Here is a 22,582-nt window from a genome sequence, read left to right as displayed (position 1 = left end):
ACACTGTAACTGAACGAGTTTCAGACCCATCTCCATCTATTTTCTCTATAAATAGAGGCTTAGCTCGAGCTTGAAAAAGTGGGGGAGAGCTTTCCAACTCTTGTAACACACCTAGTTTGCTTGAAATCTCAATATCCTTGTAGCCAAGCTCAAGCCTCATCCTCTGTTTTCTAGCTTCAACACCAGAAGCGCCCAGCCTAGCTCCTGCCTTGTTCAAGTTTCATTTGAAATCATTTCGGCTGCTGAAAAGCTTGTTTCAAGGTCGTACACGAGAAGTAAGCCTCTCATTCCATCATCTCTTTGCTTTTAGTTTAGTTTCAGGTTGTTTAAAGTTCTGAAATCTTGAGAAATCTTAGGGAAACTAATACCTAAGACCCGATAACATCACCTCAAATCAATTCTAGGCGAAGTTGGGAACATTTTCACCAGATTTCAAGAGCTTTGGGCAATCTTATTAGTGTGTGTTTCTACCGGAATTTGAGTCTAAATTACTCCCGTAGTGGGCTGCAATAGCAACTTAGAGAAAGGGGTGCCTAACACCTTCCCTCTCCCAATCCTTTGAACCCAAAACCTTTCGGTTCAGTGCCTTTCTTTGACGAAGAATGAAGTCGCTATTAAGGCTAGTAAACCATTTTTCAAACTCGAAAATGATGGCCCATTTCCTCTAAAAAATGACTGGCGACTCCTGCTCCTTTGAGCTAGTCATGAGCTTCTAGGAGCCCACAATTGTCAATGGAGCGAATAAGGATCAACGCCAACCCAACAGCCTCATCACCAGGCATAGTTGTCTGACAAATTAAACTAAGGCTGCAACTTGGGCCGGGTTGGCCCAAACCCAACCCAAAAAAATTGGGTTGGGTTGAGTCGGGTTGATGTTCGGGTTAGGGTTAAAATTCATGAACTTGACTTTACTTCGAATTGGGTTAGGGTTGAACTCTTAGCCAACCCAGCCCAACCCGAACCCGACTCTATAGTACATGTCATATAAATAGATGTTAAATGTAATATATAAAATACATTGATTTGTTTAGATGCAAGCTATTTGTATAGCCTCCACCACACAATATCATGTATTTTTTTTAAGATAACCACTTCACTTAATCCTAATCAGAAAGACTAAAACCTTAATAATATTATTTTTTTTTTGAAAATTTTATTCTTCATCTCCTCTATAATGTTTGTCGCCCAAGAAAGATCTATCGTAAGCCACAACTCATAATAAACTATAGTTATTTCTAACACTTATTTTTTTGAATTATGTACCAAAAAAAAAAACGTCAACAAACAAATACTAATGAAAGATGGGATTAATATATATAGTGAAAGTTGAGGTAAGATCTAAAATTGAGAAATTTATGAGGTTTTAAGGGATGAAAAGAATGTTGGATTGGGCCCAACCCAACCCAAAATTGACTTCGGGTTGAATTGGGTTGAATTAGGGTTAAAGGAATTTAGTTAGGGTTGAATTGGTCGGGTTAAGATTGGGGTTTAGAACTTAGGACCCGACCTAACCCGGCCCGACTTGCAGCCCTAAATTAAACCACTTAAGCAAATTGATTACCCGACAAATCTCCACTACGAAGGTTGAAGGTACACCGAAGTACATCCAAGAAAAAACTACAAATGGTCTACCAACGACTTGATTGCTGGAATTAGTGGGCCCGCTACAAGCAACATCATTTTCTATCAAAATCCCAAAAGAAAAACCGAACAAGTAAAAAATGAGGCAGACGGTTCCACATTCAACGGTACACTTGGCATGTTCACCGCGGGAAAAATTACACGAATGGAGCGGCGAAAGAATAGAATCATCCCAAAAAAAATGTTCATGCATTGATTTCCACCAAAAAAAATGTTCATACATAGATCGATTGCGTACCCAACTAAGTTAGACACATTTTTTCCACAGGAAAAACAGCATCAAGCCGTCTTTGGCTTTGATTTTATCCGCTTCACTCTTGAATACAGGAAGACTCCAGCAAGAGCCACCCCAGTTCCTGTAATAGAATCCAACCATTGGTAAATAAAACTGGGAATAAACCCTGGGATGTGACTTGTGAGGACTAATAAAACATAAGGATTTAAGTTTGATATACTAGCAAGATATTTTTTTGTCTACTTATTAGTATTTACCAAGAGAATTGATGGGAGAGACAGGCGTCCGGAAGAAGAGAACTGAGGTCACAATGACTACCACCCGCTTCACGCAATTGCCCACTGAGTGGGTAACAGGGGATACCCTCTGTAATATCATGTATGAAACCTGCCAAGTAAGAACTGATGATTGTCAGCACATTTCAATGAGCAGGTTATGACTTGGAAAATTTTAACTGCTCTTTTTTCCATCTAAGTAGAAGTAGAACACAGAGCAACGTAAGATTGAAGGTAATTAAGACGACGCCTTTTTCGATAAAAGGAAAAGTATAGCACTAAGTAGGTAATTGACATTCCCTTTTTTTCCTCTTGGAATTAGAATCTTTCACTTGTACATTTGACAGGATGGCCTCCGTTCAAGTACGTAAAGATAGTCTCTCTCATATATTATATTAATGTGGGCCACCGGCTTAGGAAGCATAAACATGGTAATAAGAATGCAAAGATTGCAAGTATATGGGAAGAGTGTGAAGATGTCAAATGTCAACCTGAAAGGTAGCAAAACTAAGGGAGTTGATACATTTTTATGGAGCTAGGTTTTCAGCACATATCTTTCAGTGAAAATAACAAGGTTTTTTACAAAGACATAATTTGTAGTCAAATTCTAGTGTTCCCCAAGTGATCAAGTCTTTTTGACAGAATGCAATATTCTCTTTCCTAAGAACAATAAATATCTCACAGATTATGGATTTGCTTGATAGATTCTCGACAGATACAGAAATGTCTTGATTCTAAGCACGAGACAAAGGTAAGGTAAGCACCATCATTCATTTAAGTACCATAAGAATTTGAAATTTTCTTAACCATTGCAATACTTTTAGAGTGTTCATAACAGCAAAGAATTTTTACATGGTTGCCTCATCTCTTCAATAAGCAAGACTACAAAAGTGTAAAGGATCAGCCTCAGTTTTATCACAGCAGTTAGAACACAACTGGACAGGATTGGGGGATGAAGTGGCCTCTGAAAGTAATGGCCTTTTTATAGGTTATAATTCTTAACAATAACATGGATTATCAGATTATTTGAAATAAAGAGCTAGCTTCATTGACTATTTATGAAGGCCAGAAATTTCTTTTATATTTGGTTTTCAATTTTTCAATTTCTTACACTGCACCATCAACATTTTCCTTGAGCTTCATTAGCATAATTAGCCAGTTCAAGAACAGAAGACAGGCAAAGATACTATCAAATTAATTTTGAGGGATCTAATATTTAGTTTAAACATTGCAGCCTACATTTTATATATATTCAAAGTGGAATGAAGTTATCAAATAAAGGCCTAGTTCTATGCAGGAAAAAAAAGTTCACATGATTGAGGATAATGCAACAAGATTGGATGGGGGTGAAAGAAAAAATAAAAGAGAAGAGGGAATAAGAACAAAAAAAAAAGTATAGGAACAATCACCTGTTGGTATGCATGGAAACAGAGCCCAGCCAGTAAAGATCTCACACAAACTTCTCTAACATTCAAGCCCTGAAATTCCAAGAAATGAAAAGAATAGAGATGCTATCAGACTAATGGACCAAAAACAATATGCAATCAATAGTAATTTTTTATGAGATGAAATACTCACTGCAGACTGCAGGTATGATGGAGTAAACTTGACACCTTCCATGAAAAGAGTAACAGGGGCTAACAGGATAAATGACATAATTGTTATTATTGAGAAGAGAGTTATATTGTCCAGAGATTCCTGTTTAAGAACAAGATGATAGTTATGGGTCAACTCTCACAAGAATCTTACACAAATTTAAATAGTTAGGACAAATGCAGTATAAATTGGCTAGGAAAACAACAGAGAGAATTGTACAGAAACAATGAAGTAAGATAAGAAAATTTTCTGCAGCTACTGATCTTATAGTTATTTAGTGATTAAGAAAATACTAGTGAACAAACACAGATAACAATACTGAGAACATTTTACTGATAACAATTTACTAGTAAACAAATGAATTTGCGTCTAAATAGGATAAGTTACCTCTTTCTTAACCATGAACTTTTTACTGAGAACATTACGAGATTGGTTACTCAGGTTAGAAGCCATTGCACTCCAAAATCCAGCCCTGCGTCATAAAACAAAATGGCAAGATTATATAGGGCTAGAGTCTGAAATATGAACTAAATTACTGTATAAGGAATTCATCCGCCCTGCATGTAGGCAAACGGATTTCTTCCACATCATACTAACACCAAGATAAACAGTGATTTGCTTACCAATTAAAAGAGGCCTCAGTAAGTGATGCCAGTGCTACTCCACCAACAATTGGTAAAAGAGACGACACCACCAATAGAGTGGGTATCTGTGAGTATAGGACGACAAAGCATTAAAAGGTGTCCAACAAGAACAAAGACAGAAAATTTGTTTGATTATGTTAAAATGTCCTATATACGTGTCTGCATAGATGCAATGTTGAAAAATCAAAAGCATCCAGTCAAAAAAATGAAAAGAGGGAAATCAATAACAACCATGCGTGTAAATAGTTATATACTAACCCATGTTCAATATCAAACAAGCTTCTATTTCTTAAAGATATGAATTCCATCACTTTCATGTAATATAGTTGTAGAAAGACAAAGCATTCAGAAAAATGGCATAAAAAAGGTAAAAATGAAAAGGCAAGCAAGATAGATAGATAGTAAATCAAGAAACAAAATAGGCTTAGACTCCACAGTCCACACCAACAAAGAAGATGGAATTACCAAACACATAACGGTATAGTTAAGCCTTACCTCTCCAAGAAACAAGGCTGAAAGTATAACTGAGAAAAAAGGTTCCATTGCTTTGATTGTGTGGGTGAATGAGACAGCAACTTTCCCAAGACTCATATTAGTGAAAAGGTTTCCGAAAGTGTGCACTATAGCCAGCGGAAGAATTCCTAAGAGCTGTAGATTGAATGTGCATAACCAAGGTGTAAGGTTCGAGATGAATATAAGTGAAATAAGGGCAATTATCTGATAAAAATATAAGCAGATACCTGTGAACCACTAATCTTAGGCCTTTTGTAGAGATTAAATGTCCACATAAAAATGACAAGAACAGTTCCCACAGCAAATTGGAACGTTGTGATGGTTACCGGGAAAGGAAAGACCTTGAGAACCTGCAAATAATCAATAGCGTCAATACTATACTCTCTTTCTTATATATGAAAAAAAAAATAAGCTACAGATCTTTGGGCTTGAGCAGAAATACAGTGAAGCTCTCTCCAGAAAAGAATGGGAAAAAAGGCATTGAATGGTTTAGCAAATGCAACTACATAAACACTGAAAATATTCTCGAATCATTGCAAGACTTCAAAAAGCAGGTGGGATACCATCTAACTGGTGCAATTTTCTACGCAAAGTTGATAGATTAGATAATCCAGCCCGTGATAGATGCGTAAATAAACTTTCAATTTCAGACTCCAAATGTGACAGAAAACCAAATACGGATATCCGAAGAAATCCTGCTTCATTTGCCACAAGATCTATCCTTTAACACTATATATATATATATATATATATATATATATATATAAGTTAAATTTGCGTTCTTAATAAGTACGGATCTACCTGCAGTTAAATAGCTATAATTGGGAAGACACGATAGAAGAAAATGAACAAGGAAAAAATAAAAAACATTGGATGAGATAAGTAGTGAATTATAATAGAAACAAAGGTGCGATATGGTAAAAAATCGAAATAAATAAAAGAATGAAGTAAAACAAAGGAAAGAAACAACATGAGCTAACATTTACAGCAACAAAAAATAAAAAGGAAGATATGAATTGAGAGAAATATGCACCTGTTTGTTGTAGATGTTGAAGTAGATATTGAAAAGGTACCATAGGCCGAACAGAGTTCCGAGAACTAAAGTCTGGATACTGTTGGATTTCGCGCTCTCGTCAGCGCTCTCAGAAACCGAGGCTGCCTTAACGCTAATATCGTTCTTAGGTCGATCGGAAACGAGAGATGGAGTAGAAATCCAGCTGCTGAAACGCGACGAAGAATAGAGCTGCGAAGATCTAGAGCAGGAAGAAGCTCCATGACCAGAGGTGAGATCGAGTGATCTGGGAGAAGAAGAAGAGAGCACAAGAGTAGTGAATCTAATGATAGGGTTTTGATTCAAAGGTTTTCTAGCTTTGAGAAATGGAGTAGAAGGAGGGAGAGCGATTACACTGCTCTGCATTTTCTTCGGGAGGTGAGAAGGACAAAAGCAACCTAAGAGATGCAGATTTTTGAGAGTTTTTTTCTATTGTTTTGTCGAAAAGGAGAGTGAGAGGTTTTGTAAAGTAACAACCGAGAAGTACGGATACACCGGATGCAGAACAAAGACGAAGGGACGGACGCTGTCACGTGAGGAAGAAAATTTTAATCGTCAGATTGGAATCTACTTATTAGCACGACAATCGCACTCAACTAGTACCAGCAGCCAGCCATCCATCTGAACCGACTGCCTGAGTGAGAGCCGTGTGGTCTCTCATTTTAACCCCTTTTATTTATCTTTTCTTCTAATTCTTTATTTTATTAGCAGCGTTGCGAGGAACTTTGAGCTCATTTCTAGGACTGTAAATTCAAGATCTAAACCGTTGGATTGACATACTATTCATGGATGAAGGCTAAGATATGGGCTGAGTCCACACTTACGATTCTCTTAAGTTGAGGCAAACGATATTGTAACTTTTCTTTCTTTTTAATATTGTTTTAATTGGCTATTTTACGAGATATCGGAATGTCTTCGGTATCTCCGTCTCCTTGAAAGTTTGAAAAAAGTTGGTGACGGGTTGGACTGTCACTTGTCTGTACCGGGTAACGGTAACGTCCGTTTTCTACTCATAATATTTTTTAATTGATTTATCCTTTATTATGCGTGTATTTTCTAGGTGAATTTCCAACAAATTGATGTGCCGCTTCAGCAAAAGGGGCCCCATGGACCCTCACCTAACAAACGGAGCCCCATAGGTCTCGTCGGTCCATTAGGGCCTGCTAGGGAGCTACCGATGGAAGCGATGAAAAGGGGGTTGGGGTTAGGAAACGTGTAGAATAATATAGTACGAACAAAAAAAATATATAAATTATATGGATTATGGAAGGTAGGTGAAGTGAAAAGGAAAGGAAGCATGGAGTTTCTTCAGTCAAGTCAAGATTGTTGGCTTAAACAGGTGCGCCGATTACAACTGATGGTGGATCAGTTGGTAATTTCTCTCCCTGGTTGTAGCCAAGGCTTAAAAAGATGAACTCCACTCATGTATAGTTTCAGAAGGAAAAAAATATATATCAACGGATATTATATGTTTTAGTATAATGTGTTTTTTATATTGCAACACTGTAATCGATGACCTAATAGTTGAGATGGTCGCTCAGTCCTCCAAAAATGAAGGTAGGAGTTTAAGTTTATATAGTTATCTATATGGTAACATAAAAAAATAAAATTCAAAGTCCCTATCCCAAAGAAAAAATATATCACATTTTAGCAATTAATTCCTATAATTCTGACCACCATTACAATCCCATTATGACTACTAGTTGGGTTGTGGGCCTTTTTATTGACTCGTTAATGTGATGGGCCTATCTAGTTCTTAGTCTTCAAGCCAACCCAAGCTATAGGTTCTTCATATAATGAACAATGAATTAGGGATGCAAATGGATGGATCAGATCGGATTCAAATCAATGTATATCTGAATCTAATTCAATATGTTATAGATCTAATCTGATCCAATCTAAATATCTTATTAGATCTCATAAATATTTATTCGAATTTAAATTTAAATTTGATTAAGATGTTGGGTATTCGAATCAGATTTGATTCGATTTTAATTTTAAAAAATAATAATAATAAGGGTAAAATATAAAAACCTCTCTTGAAGTTTCTGACAATCATAAGAACCTCCCCTATAGTCTTATTTTAGCAAAAACCTCTCCTCTATTTTAACAAATACCTCCCTTCCGTCAATAATCAAGACAGAAAACGTTAAAGAGATGATATTTTTTAAAATGCCTATTTTTCCCTTTTACAAATTTTGTTTTTTCTCATATAACCTTTTACAAATTTAGGATGGTGTAGCATCTTCCAAAAGTTTTCCAACTTTCCGGTGTATGTGAAGCTCCTCATCGAGTTACCCCACCGAGACTCCATGCATTTACTCCAGCGGCATTGCATGACGGCAAACGAATCACTGTTGTGACTCGGCGACGAGAGAACAACTTTAGGCGCATCGAGATCTTTGATCTAGAGCTAGAGTTGTTTTGTAGGGTAACGGAAACTGTAAACCCAAAATTTTACCACTACAAATCCTTTTTTCTCTCTGAAATCAGGTTTTCTTGGATACCACCGATTCTAAGGTGATTCGGCTTCAGGGGACTCAATCGTTCTACATCTCGAACCTATAACTTCTTCAGTGACGGAGCTGAGAATGCTCCAGCTTAACAGATCATTCCCTTCATGTTCTCTCGACGGTGACCTGATCACGTTCAACCACGACTCAATCGTTTTGCATCTCGAACTTGACGACAAGTTCGTAGTGTTCAGGTCTGGGAGATTTGTCCAACTAGTCGACGAACGGGAAACTAATAGCCTTCTCGTCTAACCGACACAATACCAGCAATGTGGAGGCCTTCAGCATATACCTTATTCGTCCAGATGGAACAAAACTCCGACAAGTCTACGTGGTAGGGGTGGAGGGATCAACAGAGGCAGACAATGAGAGGATCAATCTCATCCAATAACATCTTCATCGACCACATGTGAATAGCTCCATCTCAACTGTTGTTGCATCTTAACTGAAGAGCCTCATGCCCATTCTAATATTCTTTCACCAATTTTCTAATTCCATAATTTTCGCAACTACTAGAGATGTTAACCATCTTCCGTTGGATTTTTTCAACTTTCTTTCCAAAGTTGTGAAAATCTACACCTTCCTTGACGATGCAAAGACACCTTTTCACAAAGCTCTTCTGTTGTGCTACTTTTACTGCTTGGATATAGTCGAGGACAATTGTCTCCACCTTGAGAGCAGCCTTTCGAATTTCTAAAATCTAGTTATGGACCCATTGGTCTTCTTCTTGATTTGTATCTGCATCTTTTAAGAAGCATTGCATCCTCCTCGGTTCAGTTTAAAGCCCTTCAACTTGGTCTTTCACTTCGGACAACAAAACTGCTTCTTGAATGAGTAAATCGCCTATCTTAGTTACAATGCATGAAATTACAGAGTCAGACATCTGATATTCCATCCTTTTTCTCTTCTCTTCTCATTGTCTCAGAACAAGACAATTAGGTCTATTTATAGTGCAAATTAATTCTTTCTTTCTACTCGGCAATGTGAATGTTGAATCATGTGAGAGGTCTCTCTCTCTCTCTCTCTCTCTCCTTCTTCAAAGTCGTTGGTACCAACGAAGATTGCCTTGCAAATTCTTACCAGTTTGAGTGGCGTATCGGCGGAGCCAGTGTCCATGCCGAATCAATTTTCAGCCATACGGTGATCTAAATGTGGTGAGATTGGACGGAAGTGGGTTGAAGAGGCTGACGTGGAACAGGTATGAGGATGGAACCCGAACCTGGAATTCAACGATGGGGAGATAGATGTGGGTCGGCTGTCGGTGGAGACCATGGTGGGAGATAGGCTCATGGGTCAATTTGATGAACCGCTTTGGATTCCTTGCTATATGTGAGAGATAATAGATTCTATAAAGCTCAAGGCTTCGTTTATGGCATCATTCCAGAGAAGGAGAAGCCTGTGAGCGGAGCCTTCAACGATTTTCATGCCTTGGCTTGCAGGACAAGATGACAGCGAAGGAGATTGTGGCTTGGCTTGCCGTCATTAACCAGGAAGAGGCGTTTTCCAAGAAGCTCCACCTTGAGAGTTGCCCTCCTATGTCATCAACAGTGGGGAGTGGATCTTTCACCATTAGCAACAACAATGAATATGATGTTGAAGGGGTTGAGAATGATCTAAATGTTGAAGTACAAGAGTGCAAGCCTCACAATGTGAATCTGTTCAATTTGGGGATGGGGTTAGCCAAGGATAGACTTATGGTTCCTCTACTGTTGTGTGTCATGAGGAAGAAGATGAATAGTGTTCGAGGGATTATAGTGTTGCTGAGACAGGGCTATTTTAGTAAAAATAGATGCACATTAATTGCAAAAGGGTAAAATATGTATTTTGAAAAAAATGACCATCTTTTTAACGTTTTCCCTCTTGGTTATTGATAGAAGGGAGGTATTTGTTGATTTTTTTCGAAAATAGAGGGAAGGTTTTTTCTAAAGTGAAACTATAGGGGAGGTTTTTGTATTTTACCCTAATAATAAATTATTAAAACAAAAATAAAATATAATAGTTTAAATAATATAAAAATTTATGAAAATACAATATAAATAGCATATTTATAAATAACATATATATATATAAGTGAATAAGTAACATATATATCAGATAGGGGTGGTCCAAATCTGATCCAAAATCCAAAATAGATATATATCCAAATCCAACAAAATATGGTCAAACTATGAATTCAAAACCAAACTAGCCTGGATGGTCAAACTAGAAAATCCAAGGATCAGTCACCTGACCAGTTTGGTTTTAAAAATCTTGACCCCACAATCAAGCATGCAGGATTTCCTTAATAGAAGTAGTCGAGGTGCGCATTGTGACTCTTTGGTTATCTCTTGGAATATGTTCTTCCAATAAAGAAGGCCGAGTTTTATTTCTTGTTCGGCCATGTTTCAATTTTAAATCCGAAGTTTGAACTAATAAATTGGAACAATTTTCTTTTTATGTACTCATGTTTTAATTTGTTGTGTTCACTATCATCCGAACATAATAGGCAGGTGACGTTTAAATAAATCAAGAAACATAAAAAATCCAACTTAATATTTAATTAAAGGCCTGTTTGGCATATCTTTTTAGGAAGACCCTCTAATAGTTTTGACGGTCAAAAGACACATTGAGCTTTTACATGAAGATCTGAGCAGTCTGAAACACATTTGGCAGACGCATGTCTTTTCATGCGTCTTTCCATGTCTTTTCATGTAAGACGCAAAAAGTTTCATTTAGAACTTCCCGAAATCAGCCCATAATAGGCTTTTCACTTCTTTTCGGCATTCTAACTTTTGGCAACTAGATCTTCCGTGAATCAAATAGAAATAGACCAAAAATTAATGTACTCAGCTTGTAAACAACTAAAAAACCACACGGAAAGACACATCAAACAAGCTCTAAGTCTTTTTTTAAAAAGATACTAATAAGACTTGTGTAATGCGCACGGGCTTTGTTAAAATAAATTGAGATTAATAAGCCCTTAGTGGCATTCTCAGTTGGGTCGAAGTAGACCAATTTCAATCGAGACATTATATTTGGGTTATGTATTGTTAGACAAAATTAAGTATTTACTATAATTATTGTTTAACAAAATTAAGGAACTTATTGCTAATTAAGTGTTTAATGTTATTTAACAAAATTATCAGAATTTAGGTTTGGGTCAGCTGCAGTACCACTACCGTTTGGTAAGTTTTTTTAAGGAAGATATTTCAACGGTCCAGATGGCCAAAAGACATTATTTTTTGGGGTCTTATAAAAAAAACTACGAAGGGATTTTTTTGGAAGGGTTTGTTAGAGGTTACGAGTCCCAGGACTCAGAACCATTGGGATATGCAGAACGAGGCTAATCCTGGTACGTTGGGAACAAGTGCTATATTGTTGTGACATCAATTTCATGTGAGGTTGGTGAATGCACAAGTGAGGCCGCCATCATCTCTCCACCTACTTGTGTCGATTACAATATTATGTCAAGGAGGTCTGATTCCCCCGCTAAACGGTTTATAGTTGATAACAATACATATTTCTTCCTTCCCAGGACTAATGGTCGCTTGATAGCCTCTCCATTAATTTCTTTTAGGTACAAGCATTAATTGGTATCGGTAAAGAGGAGGTTTCAGAAATGGTTGTGGGGGCACCTATGATGCCGGTTCTGGTGAGGATGGGATGTTTTTCGGCTTTCTATTTTCCGATTATTCTTCCGGTGAGTTTGGAGATCATAGTTGCGCTTCAGTTACGGTTGCATTTTGGACGAGTAATTTAGGCGCAATTCATGGCCTTTTCTGTATTTTGTTGATCATGAACTGATGGTGCGCAATTCGGTCGGTCCTATCTGTTAACGACTTTGCCTCTGAACGGAGATACAGTGAACCTGAAATGGAGAAGATGAGGAAACTCCGGGGGGAACCCAGCGTGATTGCTCCAAAGCTCAAGTTAGAATTCTTTTAAAGGCAAGATAAAACCAGATGGCGCAAAGTTCACATACCTTGTTCTTAGGGGGTAGGGAGCCTTTTATAACCACCTCGCGCACTTACTTCTAAGCTTCTATCAGATCGGGTATGATTATTTCTAAGCTCCTACCAGTTCGGATGTCATCCCCTCTGCTGGACAGAACCGCCACTGCTCTCTTTGTCGGAGCCGTCTCTGCAGCTGGTGACGACGGTGGCAGGTGGCCGTTGAAGTGCGGTTGTCAAGCGTCAGATCCCAAGTCAGTCAGGTTCGCCGCCCTTGGATACGGACATCCTCGGTGTCAGGTATGGTACGTTTGTTCAGTTTGGCATCCTGGAGGCGAAGTGCTGGAGTGGTGAGCGAGGTGAAGTCTTGAGTTCGGATCGGGGAGTGTCCCAAACTGCCATGGGACGAGCCGGTTCGGGTTGTTGCCTTGTGTGAGGCTCGGGGCCTAAGGGAGAGTTCGGGCTCCTTGTAGGGAATTCGGGCCCCTAGTAGGGAGTTAGGGCTCCTTGTAGGGAGTTTGGGCCCCTAGTAGGGAGTTCGAACTGTTGGTTCCTCCCTTTGATGCTCGCACTTTGGGCACGTTGTTGTGCCGAGCTATTGCCTTTGCCACGTGTTGAGTGATTACGAGGTCGGGCCAAATCTTCCTTCATCATGAACCATCAACTACCTTTTCATAGAAAGCTTCTGAATGATTCGGGACTCTGAATACACTATCCTCCGTTAATTGAGAATATCTCCCCTTGCATAATACTAGACAGAAGATGAGGTATTCTCCATATGTGCTACCATAAATGTGGGCAGAATTTGTATGGGCAGGATATCCGGACTCAGAGTTCCCAATTCACAGGAGGTAATGTATTGCAGGTAGACATGGTGATTTGGGCCTTCTATTTTCAAGGCATTTTCAAGCATGTTTTCTTATCTCTGCGTTGGAGATTTAGGCCTTCTACAGCTTCTATGTAAAGCCCTGGTGTTATGGTTTTGTTACAGTTTGGGATTACCATATCACTTTGTTTTTGTTAGGGCCTCACAACAACCGTGCATAGTATAAAGTAATAACGTATTTGAAATAGCAACCGCGAAAAATCTAATAAAAGCAAGAAAGATGAAATCTAAGCAAAGACAAATAAAACAAGCACTACAAAGACACAAAGATTTACATGGTTCGGCCTTACCGCCTACATCCATGGGAGAAACGAAATCTGTTATTCACTATGAAAGAAAACTGAGAACAATACAAGTACCTTGCGACTTGCAGTCCAAACCAACCCTTACCCTTGTACACCCGTTCTCCCTCCTCATAACCCGAAGAACAAAAACAAGAGAAAAAACCCACTCTCACACCAAGAACACTCTGTATTTTTCTCTCACACCTTTTCTCCCAAAAAACCTTAACCCTACATACAAAAGAAAACTTTTATATGTAAAACCTCTTTAACCTAAATAGGGGCCACACCAACCGTTAGATTAAAAGTAATCTTGCAGTTGTAAAATAAGACACAATCCCAACAATATCTACCTTAGCTTATTTTTCAACCACCTTAGAGATATATTATTTGTGTCTCCACCTGTTTGCAAATACCACAAGCCTCCATTAGCCTTGTAAAACATCACTAGTTACACATAATCTGAATCATTCGGTCCCGACTCCACCTGATTCAACATCACAGCCTATGTACCTGTGTAACTGTACCCAAGCTAACAATCCTAATTAACTTCAGAGAGAGAGCTCGATCATTCCTCTCTTCCAATAGAAATCTTCCCCTCATCATCATTTGTACCTTGGAAACTTGCAGCATTTGTCTCTACTCTATCCGCAAAAGAGGCCCTCCATGTGGCCACACTACCTTGCGCATTCCATTTCCAACATCCCATCGAGGTCTTGGGAACCACTGTACTCCCAACCAGATGATACAAACCCTTGAATTTTTCTTCCTTCATCAGGACCATACTGCCACATGTGATTTTCATAACTCCACCTACAGCAAAATCTTGCATCCCTTGGAGTCTAGCCAGCTAAGTGATATTAGATTCCTACACATTTTTTGGACATACGCCACATTACCCAAAGTGCGAACTACTCCATCAAACATTTTGATTTTCATTGTCCCAACACCCATGGTGTTACATGTAGACCCATCACCCAAGGAGACAACACCTATCTTCCTCTTTTGGAATGTGTTAAAATATTCCTCCCTAGAGCAAATATGCATAAAACATCTAGAATCTAAAACCCACTCATTTGGAGAAAAATTACACATACCTTCGGAGACTGAGAACGTCTCCATCATCATCAGATGCAATTGCTAGGCTTCTAGATTCATCCCCATTCCTTTTCTGTGCAGGACAATCTCTCTTCATGTGGCCAAATTCCTTGCATCTGTAACACTGTATCTTGCCATTTTCCCTAGCATTAGATCTAGACATGCTGCTCTTAGATCCCCTATCAGGCGACTTTCCTTTCTGATTCATTCCCACCATGACCAACGCAAAGTCTTGCCCGTTCTCATACTTAGACTTCCTCCTAACCTCACTGGATAGAATAGATGCAATAACTTCTTCCAGCTTCACTGTATCTTTCCTGTACAACAATGTTGTCACTAAGTTTTCATACGAATCAGGAAGTAAGGTAAGAAGCAAAAATGCATTGTCTTCTTCCTCCACTTTGACATCAACTTTCCCTAGTTGATTCAATATACTATTGAACACATTTAGGTGTTCTAGGAGATTGCCCACCTTCTTCCATCTTCAGCCCATACAACTGCCACTTCAGATATAGCTTTGTAGTTAAGCTTTTAACTAAATAAAGCTTCTCCAACTTATCCCATAATTCCGGTCCAGAATTTTCCTCCATTACGTTAAACATAACATTATCAGTTAGGAGCAATTGAATCGTACTAACACACTTTGACTCGATGTCCTCCCAATCAAAATCATTCATGTCTTCTGTCTTCCCATACTTTTCCTTCAATGCTCTAACCAAGCCTTGTTGAATCAGGATGTCATTTACCCTTCTTTTCCACAGGGTAAAACTGCCTTTGCCATCAAACCTCTCAAATTGGAATTGAGAACCTGTACTTTTTGCTGCCATTATCTCTCAAGCAATTTCACAAATACCTTGTAAACACTAACATGGGAGCTCTAATACCACTTTGTGAGGGCTTCATAACAACCACCCACAGTATAAAATAACAAGGTATTTGAAATAGCAACCACAAGAAATCTAATAGAAGCAAAAAAGATGAAATCCAAGCAAAGATAAATAAAACAAGCACCACAAAGACACAAAGGTTTACGTGGTTCGGCCTTACTGCCTATGTCCACAGGAGAAATAAAATATGTTCTTCACTATGAAAGAAAACTGAGAACAATACAAGTACCTTGTGCCTTGCAACCCAAACCAACCCTTACCCTTGTACACCCGCTCTCCCCTTCCTCTCAACCCGAAGAACAAAATCAAGAGAAAAAAGTCACTCTCACACCAAGAGCATTCTATGTTTTTCTTACACATTTTCTCCCAAAAAAACCTTATCCCTACATACAAAAGAAAATTTTTATATACCACACCAACCATTAGATTAAAAGTAATCCAACGATTGTAAAATAAGACATAATCCCAACAGTTTTCTTCAATCTTAAGGGCTTTACACTCGTTTCTACTGTTGTTACTAAGGGAGTTGCACTTATTACTTTGTCTTTGTTAGAGGCCGAATGCCTTCGTTGTGGCGTTTCTTGACTTTGGTGTCATTTGCAGAATTTTATTGAATTCCTTTTGCCTTTTTGGCTTCAAAACAAACACATACATTCACATCAACCACAAACGTCTACGTCGGCATGCTTAAAATTTACTCACTTAACAAACTTTTATTCTTCTATAAAGCCGGTGTATACGATGCAGAGCCAACCACCTCTTTTTGTTTCCTTTCTTAATTACGAGAATTACTACCAGATGGGGACGGAGATTTTACGCCCTCAAGACTGTTTAGTCGAACGCAGGAGAGTATGCCCGGTGGCCTTGCCTCGCCATAAGCCTTACGCCAATAACTCCAGATCTTGCCAGAGACAAGCCATCCAACCTGAACCTAGAAAACGCTTCCCTCAAGAAGAGCCCTTGATTTCGAAGAAATAGACCACAAGCTCTAGTGATTCAAGACCGTCGTCCTCATCGTCGAAGGGTTTGGTTGTGGGATATGTGATCATCTTAAAATGCTACAAGACTCTTCAATCCAATAGAAGGAATGAATATTTTGCTAACAAGACCATAGTTCCGAGCGGGGAAGAGGATATGGGATGTGAATCTTCTACTCTGTTGTTAGGGTATGCAAGTAAACTCCGTCCACCACCTCCTCCGCTTCGTCCTTCATCTGTTGTATTATCATGAAAAGGGGGGAAGAAATTTGCAAGTTAATTGATGGTTTCTCTTTCCCTTGCAGGGTTAGAGTTGGGACTGAGGAGTAGCCATCTCGAGGTAGAGAGGGTGAGTGGCTGGTTCCAGACAACATGAACAAAGGATCTTCAGGTCTTGGCTTTATATAATTTGTTTGCTTTTGGATTTGAAAATTCATGTCTAGACTCTGGAGAGAGAGAGAGAGATAGAGAGAGCTGCAACTGTTGTGGATGGAGATTGGATAAGAGAGAGAGGAGACTGACGGACAAATTGACGATGAAGCTTTGATTTGGAGTGGATTTGGATGAATCTGCGGCAGTTTGCAATTTGCAATGCACCCGGGTTTGTAGAAAACAAGGAAACTGCCTCCGGTTTTTTGGTTTGGTTGGTTCAGCGCTTCACTTCCCTACTGTGGAACTGAAACTGGAACTTGCTTATGCGTTCACGACACCGGTGGAATTGGCGAGGCGTTGCCAGTGAACCGCATGGGTGAGCTTTGGCTTCGTGGTCCCAACGTTATGAAAGGTAAAAGGCAAAAAGGATGAGATCTCATACCCATCCACACCCACCGCCAGTGGCTTCTGCGTTCAGTGAGATCGCCGATCGCAGGTGGATGCTTTTGGTAAAGGGGTTGGCGGAGGAAAGAATGGGAGGAAGAAGAATATAAGGTGTATTTTTTAAGTTTTTTTGTCTTTTTGTGTTCGGTTCAACTGGATTCTTTAATAAACGTCCGTTAAGTTAATAAATTTTAAACACGCCGACGTGGGTGTTTGTGATTGGCGGGTGTACTCGTCCAGTGCACAGAATGTGGACTCTGGGTCATTTTCACCTGTTTAAAAAACAACTATTTAAAATAAAGAGAATTTTGATGGATTACCATCTGTTTTTCTTTTTTTTTTATTATTATTTTCCTTTTTTACTGTTTCGCATTTAAAATAAAGGAAAAATTCTAATTTAGTACCCTAAACTTTGAGGGTAGTGTGTACTCCGATTTTCAAATGTGTCATCCATATCCAAACTTTCAAAAAGTGTTCAAAACTGTTAAGGGACGTTAAGTATCATGTGAAACGACACAAATGTTTTTATGTATCATCTAATTTTATTATGATTGGCATCTCATCTCAAGAAAATATGGACGGAGAACATCAATCGCAGCATCTCGAATAACAGGAAGCTGTTAGCCGTTTGATCGCTTTCTCGATAGAACCGGTGCAAGAAGAACAAGTCATTCCCAATATCGAGAACAAAGCCTTCGCCTCCGATCCTTCTATTCCTATGTTATCCTATATATACAAAGGCAACAAATAACGAACAATCAGAACTCAAAAGAAGCGTGTAGTAGCACAACAGTGGGTTTCTACGCCTTGCTGGAGGGTTGCATTACGAAACTCATTTCGCTCACGTCTCCACAAGATGTGTGCCAATCGTTGGTGGTCTCATCGGAGTTTCCATCGGCGGAAAATTCAGATGCCATGTGGAAGAGATTTCTACTATCTGATTATCGAGATATCCTTTCAAGATCACTCTCCAGTGGATTTCCCATCAAAGAATGACCTCTATTTTCAACTTTGGGATCACCCCATCCTTTCAAGCCACCTGAAACTTTTTCGATTCTTTGACGTTGGTTGATTTTGTGTATTGACCAGATTAGCACCGCGTGGAGAACACGCGAGCTTCTGATAGCTTTCCCCTTTCTAATTCCAAATAATACAGAACTTCACATTGGAAAGACGCAATGGGAAGAAATGCTTTACATAAAGTTACGAGAACCAACCGAGAAAAACAGAGAAAAAGCTTGTTTGTTTATTACAGAGTTCAATATATATAGATACATAATTAGTCTAATTGTACAGCTGGACTAATAGAATCTTTTCCAACAGATTTACACGTGTTGCTATACGCCCCCTCAAGTTGGAGAATGGACTTGGGTGATGCCCAACTTGGGAACTAAAGCTTGAAACTGGTCTCGCCCCAAAGCATTCATGAAGATATCTGCTGGTTGTAACTTCGAGGAGATATGTGCAGTAACAATGGTTTGGGATTGAATGTGCCGGAGGATGAAGTGGCAATCAAGCACAATATGCATGGTGCGTTCATGGTAACGGGGTTAGCAGCAATGTGAAGAACTGCTTTGTTGTCATAGTAGAGTTGCATAGGCTCTGGATGATGAAGGCCCAAATCATGAAAGAGACGTTTCAGCCATAATAGCTCACTAGTGCCTGCAGCCACGGAGCGGTACTCAACTTCAGCAGAGGAACGAGATACGGTGGATTGCTTCTTTGTCTTCCAAGAAAGAGGAGAAGAGCCAAGGGTAGTAAAGTATCCTGTGGTCGATGGATGAGTAGTTGGGCAGCCAACCCAGTCGGAATCATAGTAGGCCCGTATAACAAGATCATTTTGTGAAGACAAAAGAAGGCCATGATCTGGGGAAGATTTCAAATAACGAAGTATATGCATTGTAGCTTCCAGAAGGTGTTAGTGTGTAGCAATCATGAATTGGCTTAAGATGTGCATTGAGTAAGTGATCTCAAGTCACATTATAGTCAGATAAATGAGGCGACCAACTAGTCTTTTGTATTGAGTTGAATGATCAATGGGTGGTCTAGAATCAAGTTGGAGGTGGTATTGTTGTTCCATGGGAAATAGGCTGGGTTTACAAGCAAGCATTTCATCATCCTTTAGAACATCCAAGGTGTATTTATGTTGGCTAAGGAATATGCCATGATCATCAAGAGATACCTCAATGCCCAAGAAATAATGTAAAGGTCCAAGATCCTTGATGGGAAAGCAATCGCTAAGATACTGTTTTAAGGTTGCAATGGCAGAAGCATCATTCCCAACTACTACAAGGTCATCAACATAAGCCAACACAACAAGAAAGCACCCCGGCTTGGTCATGGTGAAGAGTGTATTATCAGCAAGAGATTGCACAAATCCCTGTTGCTTTAATGCTCGTGCTAAGGTATCAAACCAATTTCTTGAAGCTTGTTTTGGGCCATATATGGACATGTTAAGACGACATACGCATGCATCTCCTAGGGAAAGTAAACCTGCTGGTGGTAGCATGTAGACTTCTTGTAATGCTCCATGTAGAAAAGCATTATTGACGTCCATTTGGTGAAGCTCCCAATGACGTGCCGCAGCAAGGGACAATAGACATCGAACAATGACAAGCTTTGCCACAGGAGTATATGTGTCAGTGTAATCCATGCCTTCGGTTTGCGTGTAGCCTTTTGCTACTAGGCATGCTTTGAACCGCTCAATACTACCATTTGCCTTGTGCTTGGCTTTATAAACCCACCTGCAGCCTATGGGCTTCTTTCCAGGTGACAAATCAGTGAGAGTCCATGTATTAGTTCTTTCTAAAGAAGCTAGCTCATCAACCATTGCTTGGCGCCAACAAGGGAACTGATGTGCTTGGGCAAATGACTTTGGTTCAGTGGGTGTTTGCATAAGGTTTATTTGGAAAGTTGAGGGTAAAAATGTAAGATAATAGGAAATGGGGTATCGTGTGTTGGTAGATGATAATGTAGGACGTACAAAATCATTAAGATGGGATGGAGGACGACGAGAGCGAGTGGGTCGGCCCAAGGCAGGCGTTGACAAATCTGAGATTGTTACAGGATCAATCTCACGAGGTGGGCCAATATCAATAGTTGGACCATGGGTTGGTTATGTGCTCATGTCAGCATCATCACATGTTGGTAACGGGATCACAATATCTAAAGAGTAACCATTTTCAAATGAATGTAGAGCAAATGGAAATTGGTCTTCAAAAAAAAATGACATCCTATGATACAAATATCTGCCTAGTTTGTAAATCATAAAGGCGATACCTTTTTCGTCCTTGAGGGTACTCAATAAACACACATTTACGAGAGCGTGGCACGAATTTGTCTCGGCCCACCTTGGAGGTATTAACATAAGAGAGGCAACCAAATACCTTCAAATGATTGTAAGGAGGTTTGTGAAATAACAATTCATACGGAGTCTTTCCATCAATCACCGGGGTAGGTAGATAGTTAATCAAGTATGTTGCAGTTAGGATGCATTCTCCCCAAAATTGTATGGGTAAGTGGGCCTGAAATCGGAGAACCCGCGCCACCTCAAGAAGATGCCTATGTTTACGTTCGACAACTTCGTTTTGTTGTGGAGTGTCAATGCAAGACCGCTGATGCAAAATACCATGTTCAACTAAATATTCTTTCATGGGACCAGAGAGAAACCCAGACCCATTATCTAAGCGAACAGGTTTTACTTTGGCTTAAAATTGTGTATTGACCATTGCACAAAACATGGTAAAATAGAAGTACAAATTTGACTTGTTATTGAGCAAATAAACCCATGTGGCCCGTGAGTAGTCATCCACTATAGTGAGAAAATAATGTGCTCCACTATGAGAAGGTGTACAATACCCTCCCAACAAATCATAATGAATCAATTCAAAAGGAGTTGCAGCCCTTGTGTGACTAATGGGAAATGGCAATTTGGTTTGTTTTGCTTTCAAACAAGTATCACAACAATTATTCTCGGGCATCATGATGTGCAAACTAGGGATACGAGATAAGCGGTCATAAGAGGCATGCCCCAATTGTGAGTGCCAATGGATGGAGGGAATTGTATGTTGAGTATGAAAAGTAGTAGAAGGGTTCAAAGCCTTGAAATGGCATAGTCCGTCATGCATCGTCCCTACCCCAATCAATGTCTTGGAGGCAAGGTACTGCAAGACACAAAAGGTGGGGAAAAATAAGACCACACAATTTAGTTGTGCAGTAAGTTTGCTTATGGACAACAAATTGCAGTGAAAACCATGAACAAATAGGACATCACGAAGCACAAGATTAGGGGTCATCTTAACATCTCCTTGTGATTGAACTGATAGTAAAGTGCCATTCAGTAATTGCACGGGTTTATGGGTTGAAGTGGTATTAGAACCACTAGAGATGTGCTCAGCAGGTACCATGTGGTTTGTAGTGCCACTATCCAATATCCATTCAAACGGATTAAAAGACCAAGATGATGAATTTGTCTTACTAGCAAAGTTGGCTGAAACCGGCACTATTGGTGGTCCAAAAAGAAGACTAAGTAACCGTTGATATTGGTCAGTAATTAGCCATGTAACAGGAGAGGATTTCACAGTGTTGTTGAATGTAGAAGCAACATTAGATTGATTCCTTTCATTGCTGACCTTTGACATAGTACGTGGTTTCTTTTCCCAATCGTCTGGATAGACTACCAGCTCATAACAATGATCTTTGGTATGCCTGGTTTTCTTACAATGGTCACATTTGAATTTTGGGTGATCTTTTTCACTCTTGGAATTGAGTTTGGATGTGCCAATAACATGAAGAGCAGCTGCCTCCACAACTGATGCCATTTGGACAGATAAGAGCTGATGTTTCTCTTCTTGTGAAATCATGGAATATACTTTCCCAATACTTGGTAGATGATCCATTCCAAGGTTGTTGGATCTCACTATATTAAACCAATCACTTAGCCCAAGGAGAAATTGATACACCTGTTCCTTGTCTCTTTCAACAAGGAATTCTCTGGCTGCACCACTGCATGAACATGAAGGTACATTTGTATAGATGGAGAGCTCATCCCAGAGTCCTTTCATCTTTGTAAAATAAGAAAAAGATGGGGGGTTTTCTTGCCTTAGTAAGGTTAATTCACGCTTCAAGTGAAAAACCTGTGGAGCATTTCCTTGTGAGTACCTTGCCTTCAAGATCTGTCCAGATCTCACAAGCACTTTCAACATAGGCAATGCTTTGATGTAGACCTCTAGACAGGGCAT

General features: G+C 39.3%; 2 protein-coding genes across 2 annotated transcripts; both read right to left on the bottom strand.

Moving 5' to 3' along the window:
• Nucleotides 1-1,811: 1,811 nt before the first annotated feature.
• LOC104591407 (triose phosphate/phosphate translocator, non-green plastid, chloroplastic-like) lies at nt 1,812-6,602 on the bottom strand. The gene is made up of 9 exons (XM_010250205.3): nt 5,938-6,602; nt 5,132-5,254; nt 4,887-5,039; nt 4,371-4,456; nt 4,135-4,219; nt 3,730-3,849; nt 3,561-3,629; nt 2,134-2,263; nt 1,812-1,997 (listed from the first exon to the last, which is right to left on the bottom strand). The coding sequence occupies exons 1-9, from the start codon at nt 6,319-6,321 to the stop codon at nt 1,921-1,923; spliced, it is 1,227 nt and encodes a 408-aa protein (XP_010248507.1). The 5' UTR covers nt 6,322-6,602; the 3' UTR covers nt 1,812-1,920.
• A 14,859-nt stretch (nt 6,603-21,461) lies between these two features.
• LOC104591956 (uncharacterized) lies at nt 21,462-22,582 on the bottom strand. Its single transcript, XM_010251113.2, has 2 exons — nt 21,595-22,582; nt 21,462-21,505 (listed from the first exon to the last, which is right to left on the bottom strand). The coding sequence occupies exons 1-2, from the start codon at nt 22,580-22,582 to the stop codon at nt 21,462-21,464; spliced, it is 1,032 nt and encodes a 343-aa protein (XP_010249415.2).

This window comes from Nelumbo nucifera, chromosome 4 (genome assembly GCF_055504915.1).
Source record: "Nelumbo nucifera cultivar China Antique chromosome 4, China Antique-T2T, whole genome shotgun sequence".
Classification (NCBI taxonomy): Eukaryota; Viridiplantae; Streptophyta; class Magnoliopsida; order Proteales; family Nelumbonaceae; genus Nelumbo; species Nelumbo nucifera.
The sequence above is the reverse complement of the archived record's forward strand: the minus strand, read 5'-3'. Positions and strand labels throughout refer to the sequence as shown.

Coding starts and splice junctions, on each gene's coding strand:
- LOC104591407 (XM_010250205.3), bottom strand. CDS start 6,321: ATGCAGAGCAGTGTAATCGCTCTCCCTCCTTCTACTCCATTTCTCAAA. Junction 5,040..5,131: donor CTAAGATTAGTGGTTCACAG/GTATCTGCTTAT, acceptor TTCAATCTACAG/CTCTTAGGAATTCTTCCGCT. Junction 2,264..3,560: donor GTTTCCATGCATACCAACAG/GTGATTGTTCCT, acceptor CTTACTTGGCAG/GTTTCATACATGATATTACA.
- LOC104591956 (XM_010251113.2), bottom strand. CDS start 22,582: ATGCCCTGTCTAGAGGTCTACATCAAAGCATTGCCTATGTTGAAAGTG. Junction 21,506..21,594: donor TGATGTCCTATTTGTTCATG/GTTTTCACTGCA, acceptor TGTGTCTTGCAG/TACCTTGCCTCCAAGACATT.